Source organism: Hemiscyllium ocellatum, chromosome 12 (assembly GCF_020745735.1).
Source record: "Hemiscyllium ocellatum isolate sHemOce1 chromosome 12, sHemOce1.pat.X.cur, whole genome shotgun sequence".
NCBI classification, from domain to species: Eukaryota; Metazoa; Chordata; class Chondrichthyes; order Orectolobiformes; family Hemiscylliidae; genus Hemiscyllium; species Hemiscyllium ocellatum.
In genome coordinates this window covers 65,329,194-65,341,983 of record NC_083412.1, presented here as the reverse complement: position 1 = coordinate 65,341,983, position 12,790 = coordinate 65,329,194, and the positions used below count along the sequence as shown (strand labels likewise).

Genomic DNA, 12,790 nt, shown 5'->3' with positions numbered 1-12,790 from the left:
CTACTTACAATGCACAAACCAGGTGCACCTCAAGTGCTTAATATATTTGCTCATTTTGCAACATAGCTCATTCTGCACACCTTGCTGGGGCCTTGTCATCTAAACACACCTTTTGCAAGGTGTATACTAAGGAAAATACTAAGATTTATATGACTAAAACTTCATAGAAACTGCAAAACTGGTTGGAACTTGGTCTACAGCTAACAAGTAGACATAGCCATTGCAAAGTCTGATTCTACAATGGATCCAATTTCTTTAAGAAACGGTTAAGAAATACCACTGCTAAAATGGTTGAAATAATTTCCAAATACCTGTATCTATTACCAATGCGTTTTGTCACTGTGCAAACATGCATATGCTTTAATTCTCTCTCAGATTGTAAGTCCAGTGTCAGGCTGCCCACAACTTGGGACTGGAAGACTAGGGATTACGAAGCCCTGATAAAGGGCTTATGCCTGAAACGTCGATTCGCCTGCTCCTCCAATGCTGCCTGACCTGCTGTGATTTTCCAGTACCACACTCTCGACTCTAATCTCCAGCATCTGCAGTCCTCATTTTCTCCTGGAAGTGAAGGGTGACATTCCAAATGGTATTCACACCTTTTCCCACTCTATAGATTTCAATGAATATTTTCCACGAATGTACAGAGATTCCAGAAGACAAGGATGTTGCCAGGGTTGGTGGATTTGAGCTATAGGAAGAGGCTGAACAGGCTGAGGCTGTTTTCCCTGGAGTGTTAGAGGCTAAGGGATGACTTTATAGAGGTTTACAAAATTATGAGGGGCATGGATATGGTAAATAGGCAAAGTATTTTCCCTGGGGTCAGCAAGTCCATAATTAGAGGGCATAGATTTAGGGTGAGAAGGGAAAGATATAAGAGAGACCTAAGGGGCAACTTTTTCACACAGAGGGTGGTATGGGTATGGAATGAGCTGCCAGAGGAAGTGGTGGAGGCTGGTACAATTGCAGCATTTAAAAGGCATTTGGATGGGTATATGAATAGGAAGGGTTTGGAGGGATATGGGCCAGGTGCTGGTAGGTGAGACTACATGGGGTTGGGATATCTGGTCGGCATGGATGGATTGGACCAAAGGGTCTGTTTCCGTGTTGTATGTCTCTATGACTAATACTTTGATTGATAAAATAAGGCTGAAAACAGAAGTTTTACTTTCATAGTACATTTTTATTTTCACTTAAAAGCTTACAAAAGCAGCATTTTTGGCACCATATATTTACCAAGAATACAAAGCAAAACACTTCCAGCATACACCTCACTCCATTGAGAATTTTACATTCACAGTCATTCAGAAGTGTTACATATCTATATTCTAAATCCATGACTTGAAACTGCGCTATACATTAGGATACTAATTGCAAGGTAATGCAATAATTCGTGCAGTAGCAAAATTAAATGCTCCTGCTCAGAGACACCATCCCACTTAAAACATTTTCACTTCAATACAACTACTTTTTTTGGTGTGATCAAAGGATTTATCTTGAGGTCCCTAGTAGAAATTACATGCAAAACCTTTTAATTAGGAAATGTTGGTGGAGATAGCATTGTCCCATTGTTCAGATCATCTCCAATAATTGGACCAACTCATATGAGTTGCACTAATATTGTAATAGTAGTGAAGGAAGTGTCCTTTGCCAAGTCATGCCTGATTAACAACTTTACAGTTAAGTGGCATAAAATCAACAAGCCTGCTTTATTTGGTGATTGTAAATAAAAAATTGTGCACAGTTTCTTTACTTTCTCTACGTCGCAATATTCAGCTTTGAAAATATGCAGGAAATCACGAAGAAATATATGGACAGATTGTGAACATTGTAAAAGGGCATACAATTTAGGTCACTCAGGCAAAAATTAGGGTCATCAATTCCAGTTGTTTTCTTGCCAAATACACAATATTGATTTCATTAGAATCAATGCAAATACTGACCCATGGCTAATCATTCTGTAACTTACTGATTTAATCACACTTCTATTATCAATGCCTCCAAAGTCTCAAAGCTCTTGGGGCTACTCTGATCAAGCTTTCCTTTATGGTTGATTTCTTAATATACACTTCTCATTAACTTAGTATTTTGCATCTGAAGGTAGTTGATCTGGAGTTGTACCTACGTGAGAAATTTTGACTAACACAATTTGATCGAATAATTTAAAACCAGCATTTTGAAATCTGTTGAGAGAGAAGGTTATTCAATGACAAGTAAAATTGTATCGTTAGTTGAAGCAAGCAAGTGTGGCAGTATAGCTTGACAGGAGGGTTATTTACAGCAAGACCGTGCTCCTATTATACATATTTCTATGGCTGCATGAAACAAGAGGTCATTGTAGGTATCAAATGGGATTAATGTCTTCCTGCTACTGAACCAATTTGGTCTCATGTTTCATGTGTACGTTTTGATGAGGCAATATGTTGATAAATATATTTCCACCTGGAAGTTTTAGTCAATACTCTTAAATTCAATTTTTTTTTCAATGAAACCACATTTTAAATCTTTCTATTTTAAATCTTTCATATATTAAGCCAGAAAATATCAATTTACATTATTCAAATCAAATATTTTCTCAGCTCAGATTTATTGGAACAAGAATTCCATGTTCCTATTCTCTTAAACCATAATAAAGTCACAAATAACTCTTGCACAATTGTCCAGAGACCAATAATTTCAGTTTGGATTCTCTGGTTCATATAATCTTGTTGAACAACAGTTTCCTCATCTTATTTGCCAAATTTTAAAAAAATTCAGTAAGATGGGACTGCATTGACTGGTGTTTCCTGACAAGTCGAGGGGAAAATTGGAAATGAATAATTTCACAGTGACTGAATTCAATGAAAGCTGCCAATGCGATGCACAGGTTAATTTGAAATTTTACCAAGTTTATTACATGTAGATATTGCCTTTAATGAAGTTTCTTTTAATTAATAGAATAATCCTGATCATTGTTCATCCAAGTCAGTCATGGAACATTGAGATATTCATAAAAAAAAACAGAAACAAGCAACCATGTGTGAAGTGCATAGTGACTCTGCATCAGCACAGTGTGGTGAGATTATAAAGTACTTATGTGGAACTACAGAATTTGTCAGCTGCTGCCAGAGTTCATTTTAACTGCTATGGAAAAAGGCAAGCAGAGGGCAACGCTGCACTATAAAAGAATCCCACTGTAGTTTTCACATTTTAACTTTGTAAATACCATGAAAATGAACATATATAAAAAGGTTTGTGAGAAACACTTACTGATGTAAATCATTTTATTCATCGCAGTGTTTTCACATATTTGTTTTGTAAAATACTTAACCAGGACATTTGAAAAAAGCACTTTCCCATTTCTGAGCTTGACTTGTAATTTGGTATGTAATTTGAATGTTTAATGTGCATGAGCAATGGAACTGAATGAAGTGTTAGAGTAAGATCACATCATCATTTCAGTCATGTGCAGATGTGTTGCCATTAGTGGATATGAAAGTGTTGAAAGCCTCTGCTCATTGCGAGGGCTCAAAATTCAACATTCCATTGCCAGAGACACTAAAATATTTCCCAGTATTAATAACAAGCAAAGAACTAAATCTTCCATCAGGACATTTTATCACAAGCACAAGTGGATTTCCTACTCCAAAAGGTTTCCGTGTAATTGCAGCAACTTATTGTGCTGTCCTGGTTAAGGATGCACAAATAAAACAATTCTCTATTTGTAGATAGCGTGAACTGTCGCTGGAAGGGGAGAGGTTGAATTTTTACTCAATGACTAACATCACCCAGAATTCGTGCACCTCACCATACCTTTCTCAAGATGGGAAACAAAATCCCTGATGTGGAGGAAAATGAATTCAGAGGAAACTATTCAAACAGGAGTTCAGAGCAATTTTGTCTTAAACAGTTTTGAATCAAAGGCTAGGCAGATTGTTGATATACAAGAACTTTGTTTTCAATCTTTAAGGCAAACAACCGAACAGGCATTCACCTGAGACAAGTAATACATAAATTTAAGTCAATCATCTCCTTGATTTTAGATCCTATGTTTGGTTGAAATCAGGCTTAAGAGTTATGGGGTGTAGCTAGAGTGTGTTAAAATGAAGCAGGGAATTATCTATTCCTTCCCTGGCCTGATTTGACAGATTGCAATGGACGTTTTCCAGTCCTGATCTGCCATTTTAAGCTATAGCTTCAGAAGAGGATTAGCAAGTTTCTTCACTCCATCAAACTGCTGGGATTTAAGTTGGAGACCCCATAAACTAACTACTGAGCTCTACTTCAATCCTGCTCTGTCTGTCCCACCAACCAACTGATCAGCAATTGTGTTGCTATGTTTGGTCAATCTCCAAAATAGAAGTGTTAACAGACAGGACGACAAAATATAGACAAATCTGTAACTTTCCTTCCATTTTTTTAAAATTAGAGATACCTTATTCTGAAATAAAGCTGGAAGACAGCAGCATGGAGGACCTGACTAATTGGGGCATTTTTACATTTAAATAAATCATTGGCATTAATTACTGTCTATTTGGAATCTTTTCATTTGATTCCCCAGATTCTAAGATTGCCATTTTTGGTTTTAGGGAATTATTCGTTCTGTTTTTGAATTATGCAGTTGCGTGCAAATTTCACATCCACTATTCCACACAGTCATATCTAAGTGTAAAGGTCCAGCGCACAATTCTTTTTTGGCATTTCTGTGCTATTTTATTTATTGACATTCATTGCAGTCACTCCTTGTAATGTGCAACTAGAATTAAGTATTTATCCAAAAGATAAATTTTCAAAATCATGATGCACAAAGGAGATACCTGAGTAAATTGGGATAGATCTGTGAATGAGTCCAGCCCTTAAGGAGCAGAAGCAAACAATGTGCAGGGGAACTATTACAGAAACATGCACACACCCTAGCAAACAAAAGAGCTAAAAGTTGCGCAGAAAGAACAGTTTTCTTTCACCTTTAGGCACAAAATAAACAGATTTACATTGAAAACTTGTCAGCCTCCAATGAATATCAACTGGACCGAGTTTGATATAGTCAGGTACATCTTTCGTCTTCAGTGCCCTCAGGAGACATTTCCTAGAAAATAAAGATGCAGATTGAATTAATGCACTCAGTGCATTGCGTTTCGCTAATTGCTACATTTTCATCCATACATTATGCACAGTTAACAAAAAAAAAATTGCTGAACAAACTTAGCACGTTTGGCAGCATCTTTGGAGAGAAAGCAGAGTTAACATTTTGAAGTCAGTGGTTCTTATTGAAATCATACACATGGACCTGGTTGAGCTCTCATGTTGAACATGATGCAAATCACTTTTTTATAATCAAATGTCATACAAGTATGAACTTTTTCAATGCAAGTACTAAAACAATGAAACTGTTGTGAAGTAACTTTATTTCACTCCATTATGTGTCAATCATCAAGTATTCAAAGCTGAATTTTAATGTTCAGTGTAAGCTAGCTGTGTTTTTTTTATATAAAAACAGGATAAGAGTCAGGATGAACGTACAAACATACTAATTGGATGTAGACTATTCAGCCCACGAGCCCTCCGTGGTATTTGATAAGAATATATTGGATCGGTTTGTCACCGTAACTTTTCTGCAGCTCCTAAAATTCATAGTTGCTGGTTAAAGGGACTGCTCAGTTGTTGTGCAATTACATTGAGAAAAGTCAGGGCTGAGCAAGAGCAAAGCACTTTCACTTTCAGATAGAACCTCAAAAAAAATGCAGGTACAAAACATGGAGTGTTCATTCACCTTCCTCTTAAGAAATATGGCCAGGTTGATTGGACATTGCTTCTGGTACTCACATCTTGAGACAAGGAAAATATCCACCAGCAGGACCAGTCACTATCACACAAGATTCAGCAGGTAAACCAAGTAGGACAAAATCAGCACTTTTGTCACCCATTTAGAGCCTGACTGAGGACATTCAAGTTAATTATAACAAGCATACCCCACCCTGTACTGAAGCAGTTTATTGTTCACACTTTCAATTGTAATTGCTGTTCCATGACTGGAAACTGACACCCACCCACTAAGCTTACTAGAGACAGCTAACCACTCAGAAATATTGGTAAACAAGAGGAACACATGACTATGTCATCTTCTGTATATTTTTTAAATCTTCCGTAGTTTGATGCTTTTTCTCTACTAGCAGACAATGAACGGTGAAAACTGATGTCCTGGTCAATGTAATTAGACTCTCCCAGACATGATTTGGAGGTACCGGTATTGTACTGGGGCGTACAAAGTTAAAAATCACACCAGGTTATAGTCCAACGTGCGCGTACACGTATACACACACACACACACACACACACACACACACACACACACACACACACACACACACACACAAGATTGTGGGGTGAATTTGTACTTGCAGAATTACATTTTATTTTGCTCAGAAACTGCATGAATCCATACAAGATTCTGTAAATCCCTTTTTTAGATTAGAACCAGTTGAACATTAGGGCTCAGACAGCCTCACACGGGGCACCTCACGCCTTCAATGCATTATCTGGGCCAACATGGCACCTATTATTAAAGTTCACTTGAGAATGTAACTTTCTTAAAGTTCATATGTAAATCCCAGAAAGAACTGAAACCAACATGGTCATTCTAAAAGGTGAGAGACTTAGATTAGATTAGATTAGACTTAGTGTGGAAACAAGCCCTTCGGCCCAACAAGTCCACACCGACCCGCCGAAGCAAAACCCACCAATACCCCTACATTTACCCCTTACCTAACACTACGGGCAATTTAGCATGGCCAATTCACCTGACCCGCACATCTTTGGACTGTGGGAGGAAACCGGAGCACCCGGAGGAAACCCACGCTGACACGGGGAGAACGTGCAAACTCCGCACAGTCAGTCGCCTGAGTCGGGAATAGAACCCGGGTCTCAGGCGCTGTACAAACAATCAAGGTCTTTTTCAATACATAATTTCAGTTACATCACACTGTAAACTTTTGTTATACATTCTGTGTCTTATGATCTTATACTCCACATCATCTGATGAAGGAGCAGCACTTCGAAGGCGAGTGCTTCCAAATAAACCTGTCGGACTGGAACCTGGTGTTGTGTGATTTTTGACTTTGTACACCCCAGTCCGACACTGGCATCTCTAAATCACAGAGAAGGATGTTATGTTCAAACATGTTAAAGGCTGCAGACAGGTCAAAAACAAAGAAATTGGAGCAGGGTTAGACCATTTGGACCCTCTATTCAATAGGATCATGGCTAATCTCAGTATCTTTCTCCCCATTTCCTTTGATCCTTTCAGACCCAAGGACTTTTGATAACCTCTTGAAAACATTCAATGTTTTCACCTCAACCACTTTCTGTGGCAGAAGAAATTTCCCTTCATCTCAGTCCTAAATGCCCTACATAGTATCCTGCCTAATCCTGTTAGAATTTAAAAATCCCCCTAGTTTTTCTAAACTCCAGGGAAAACAGCCCTGATCAATCCAGTCCCTCTTCATATGTCAGTCCTGCCATCCCAGGATCAGTCTGGTAAACTTTCACTGCACTCCCTCCATAGACAGAACATCCTTCCCCAATAAGACAACCAAAACTGAACACAATATTCTTGGCGTGGATTCACCTAGGCTCCATACAATTACAACATAGAATAGTACAGTATAGGAACAGGCCCTTTGGCCTATTATGTCTGTGCCAACCACGATGCCTTTCTAAATTAAATCAGATCTGCCTGACAGGGAGTACAAGGATACAGACCATCTGTTCATGTGTCTGTCTAAATACTTCTTAAAATGTTAAGAATGTATCTGCATCTACCCTGGCAGCACATTCCAGGCATCTACCACCCTCTGTATAAAAAACCTTCCTCATGCACCTCAAACGTTTCTCTCTCTCTCTCACACCTTAAACCTATACCCCCTAGTGTTTACATTTGCACCCCAGGAAAAAAACTCCAGCTGTTCAACTTATTCATACCTTTTAATTTCATATATTTCTATCAGGTCACCTCTCAGCCTCTGACCTCTAGGAAAAACAATCCAAGATTGTCCAACCTCTCCTTATAAATAATATACTGCAATCCAGGCAACATCCTGGTAAACCTCTTATACACCCTTTCCAAAATCTCCACATCCTTAAATTGTAGCAAGACTTCCTGCATCCTCCGAATCTTCTTGCTATGAAGGTCAATATACAATTAATCTTCTTCACCATCTGATGCACCTGAGTGCTTACCCTCAGTGACTTGTTGGATAAAGACACCCAGGTAAAAACAAGGACTGCAGTTGCTGGAAACCAGATTCTAGATTAGCGTGGTGCTGGAAAAGCACAGCAGTTCAGGCAGCATCAGAGGAGCAGGAAAATCGACGTTTCGGACAAAAGCCCTTCATCAGGAATAAAGGGTGTCTGCAGGGTGAAGAGATAAACAAGAGGAGGATGGGGGTAGGGAGAAGGTAGTATAGAGTACAACAGGTGAATGGGGGTGGGGATGGAGGTGATAGGTCAGAAAGGAGGGTGAGGGAAGGTAGCAAAGAGTACAATGGGTGAATGGGGGTGGGGATGAAGTTGAAAGGTCAGAGAGGAGGATGGAGTGGATAGGTGGAAAAGGAAGACAGGCAGGTAGGACAAGTCATGGGGACAGTGCTGAGCTGCAAGTTTGGAGCTGGGGTGAGGTGGGGGGAGAAGGGGAAATGAGGAAACTGGTGAAGTCCAATTGATGTCCTGGGGTTGAAGATCAGGAGGAGCTTATGCTCGAAACATCACTTCTTCTGCTCCTCAGATGCTGCCTGATTGGCTACGTTTTTCCAGTACCACACTTTTTGACGCTAAATTTAATCTAGCCCACATAACTATTTAATGAAAATCAGGGAATTCTCCTTATAATCCAACCAGTAGATTACCTACAATAGATGTTTGTTCCATTCCCTGTTTATTTCCTACACAACTGCAGTCCAAAGTAACACATTGTTTTAAAAGACTGAGATATCCTAAGGAAATTATTAAGTATGATTCAAATGCAAGTCCTTTCTTATTTTGGGCAATTCTGAACACAGGTTTCCATGGTGACAATAAGTCCCGAATCTCAAAAGTATCCAGCATCACTTGCGCAGCTAGTAACAGAAACTAGCACAGAGGAATTTAAATCATTAGTTTGAGGCTGTGTCACAAGGCATTATGAACTAGTCATCTTTTGATTCATTAATAGGAAGCATCACACAACACATCCTAAAAGCACATTTTAATTACCTGATACAACTCTGCTCCCCCACTCAATGTGTATCACTGCAATGCCAATGTGACGCAAAATGAAATGGCCCAAGTGCATAAAAATTAGAAATTGTCTTAAAAATTGAATACACAGCAGCAGGACATATGGTCAAACTAGTACTGAAGACCTGAGCTTGGTACATCATTTCAGTATCTTTCAGGAGAATGGCCTCAAGATTGTAAAGAAATTGATTGTTGTTACTGCTAGAATCCATACAGGTGTATTTGCTGTAATAAAACCTCTTTCACCTACCTCTGCTTTGGAATTCTGCTGCTGAATATCAATTGCATTCACTTCTTCAATTTTGGGTTCTTCTTTAGAGCTCTCAGAATCTGCAGTCTCACTTCCTGCTATGTTGTGATCACTGCTGGCAGAAGCCTCATTGTCTTTGTTTGAAGACTCCTCAGTTTCTTTTGTAGTGCTAGCATTGTCTTCCACGTGTTCGCATTGGCTTAGATCAGAAGACAATTCAGATTCTTGGCTTTGAGGAGAGGAGAGGTGATCGAGCTCTTTCTCGGATGTTTGTTCAGGAGAAGATTCTTTTGGGGAGGGCAGAGAGTCTTCTTCAGGCGAAGGGGAATTCTTAGAGGTTGCATCATCGGTTTGAACTCCATCATCAGTAAAAACATCATTGCTTTCCTCATCTGGTGTTCCATTCTGTACTGGTTCTGCATTCTTAGGAGACGTGTCTGTTTCTGCAGAGTCAGAGTTAGCTGCATCTTCAGCAACTGATCGTCGAAATCTCCTGCTGGGTGGCCGTCGTTTCAATGACACACGTACCCGGTTCTAACAGGTCAAACCAAACAAAACACAAATTTGGGATCAAGAAATCAATCATCATTCACAAACAGGTAGCAAAGAGTACAATGTGAAAGGGAGCGATTGCCTGTCCATATCTATTATTTTGCAAAAATAATGATATCATCGGACTGGGAGAGAATACATTAACCTCAATTCTGAAGATGTGAATTGACCCAGCACCCAGGCTCATTTCAGGGAGTGTGACACAGATTATCTTTAAATTAGAAAGTCTTCCTAATTTGAGTCCAAAATAAGCAGCTTCTAATCTTAAAATTGTACCCCTTTGTTCAGAAATAAAACAACAAATTGATGGAGAACCTCAGCAGGTTTGGTAGCGTCATGTGGAGAGAAACAGAGTTAATGTTAAATCCAATATGACTCCTCCTCAGAACTGAAGAGTACTAGAAAATTAGTTTTTTTTGTGTTGACTAAGGAGGAGGAGGAGTAATTCGAACAGATCGTGAAGGTGCTGAGAAAAAAAGACAGAACGCAGATGTTAGTTGAGGTGAGATACAGAAATGAATTAGATAGTAATGGAAAGTGGGAATAGTAGAGAATAGATTGGCTTTGCTAAGAGCGAAGCCATGCAAACAAGACATGGGAAGGGGCTCAGAATGGTGAGGGAACAGAGTGTATCTAAACTGGAGGATAGTGTTCACACTCTGAAGTTGCTGAACTCCATATGCACTCCTGAAAGCTGGAATGGGCCCAAGCAGAATACAAAATGTTGTTTGCCTTTAAGTTTGTGTTGAGATTTGTTGGAAGACTACAGCAGGCCTTGGACATAAATGTGAGCATGAGGTAAAGATAGTCTATTGAAATGGCAAGCAAGTGAAAGGCTGGGGTCATGTTTATAAGACCGAGCAGAGGTTTTCTGAAAGAGAGTCACCCAATCTGCATTTGGTCTTGTCAACACAGAGGAAGTGGCATTGCAAGCAGTCAATGCTGCAGACTGTAGGCAGTCCCCGGGTTGCAAATGGGTTCCCATTCTGGAGTTTGCTTGCAAGATGGAACTCAGTGCAGGACAATGGTATGCAGCCATTTGCAAGTATTTGAAACCAGGTTAAAACAGATTGAGACCTGAAATATTTATACTTTGGGTCTTTGGATTTTAAGACCAATGCAGGAGATCGTGTTTTAAGTATGAACGTTTGTAAGGTGGACTTTCGTAAATCATGGGTACATGCAGAGATCCATTGGCTCACTTCTTACTTGGAGAATGAGTTCAGCCAGATGGAGGGTGGTGGATGGTTACAGTTCAGACCTCCCTTCAAGGAAGGAGCAGAAAGCCTTCAGGACGCTGGATGTGGAGAGGAACTTTACATCCATGATGAAGGTGGAGGAGGCAGCTGGGGCCAGGAACTGGAAATTATGGGACTGACAAAATATCAGAAGAATCAAGAATGTTAGTGGGAAGAAATTGAATGAGGAGAGGAAAACAAGTGCCAAAGATAGGAGATCAATGGGGCTGAAATCAGCTGAAACAGATGGGTCTTCCAGAATGGTCCGGTTTTGTAGATGTTGGGAAAGAAAGAGAAGTTGGCTGTGTAGGATTGGGGAACATGAGGTGGGGAAACTAGGTCAGAGACTATTCCCTTACTTCAGATTTGTCCATCAAAAGAAATTGTTTCTTGATGTCTACCATATTCAATTCTGTTATTTTTCCAATCTAATCAAATTGTTCAAAATGAAGTGTCACTTTGTTACTCCAAAGAACAATATACATCAGGAACAGGCCCTTTAGCACTCCAAGCTTGTATTGACACACTTTGCCGTTCTATATTAAAACTACTTTCACTGACAGGATCCGTATCCCTCTATTCCTTTCCTATTCACGTATTTGTCTGGGTGCTTCTTGAATGCTGCTATTGTGTCGGCTTCCATTACCTCCTCTGGCAGCACCTTCAAGGCACTCAGAGTCAGATGTACAGCCTGGAAACAGATCCTTTGATCCAACCTGTCCATGCTGACCAGATATCCCAACCCAATCTAGTCCCACCGGCCAGCACTCGGCCCATATCCCTCCAAACCCTTCCTATTCATATACCCATCCAAATGCCTTTTAAATGTTGCAATTGTACCAGCCTCCACTACGTCTTCTGGCAGTACATTCCATACATGTACCGCCCTCTGCGTGAAAAAAAAATTCCCCTCATGTCATTTTATATCTTTTCTCTCTCACCCTAAACCTATGCCCTCCAGTTCTGGATTTCCCCACCCCAAAGAAAAGACATTGACTATTTATCCTATCGATGCCCCTCATGATTTTGTAAAGCCCTGCAAGGTCACCCCTCAGCCTCCGATGCTCCAGGGAAAACAGCCCCAGCCTGTTCAGCCTCTCCTTAGAGCTCAAATCCTTCAACCCTGACAACATCCTTATAAATCTTTTCTGAACCCTTTCAAGTTTCACAACATCTTTCTGATAGGAAGACGACCAGAACTGTACACTATATTCCAACAGTGACCTAATCAATGTCCTGTACAGCCACAACATGACCTCTCAACTCCTGTACTTCATACTCTGACCAATAAAGGAAAATCATACCAAACACCACCTTCACTATCTTATCTTTCAAGGAGCTATGAAGCTACACTCCAAGGTCTCTTTGTTCAGCAACACTCCCTAGGACCTTACCATAAAGTACATGAGTCCTGCTAAGATTTACTTTCCCAAAATGCAGCACCTCGCATTTATCTGAATTAAACTCCATCTGCCACTTCTCAGCCCATTGGGCCACCTGA

The 12,790-nt window shown here is 40.0% G+C and overlaps 1 protein-coding gene across 1 annotated transcript in view; it reads right to left on the bottom strand.

The window, feature by feature from the left end:
* Positions 1–1,162: 1,162 nt before the first annotated feature.
* zgc:153184 (uncharacterized protein LOC751652 homolog) overlaps positions 1,163–12,790 on the bottom strand; it is a 69,517-nt gene continuing 57,889 nt past the window's right edge. Inside the window, exons 6-7 of the mRNA XM_060833617.1 lie at positions 9,500–10,033; positions 1,163–5,065 (exon numbers count right to left, since the gene is read on the bottom strand). Of these exons, the coding sequence (XP_060689600.1) occupies positions 5,024–5,065; positions 9,500–10,033 (576 nt within the window). The 3' untranslated portion in view covers positions 1,163–5,023. The remainder of the gene's footprint in view (positions 5,066–9,499; positions 10,034–12,790) is intronic.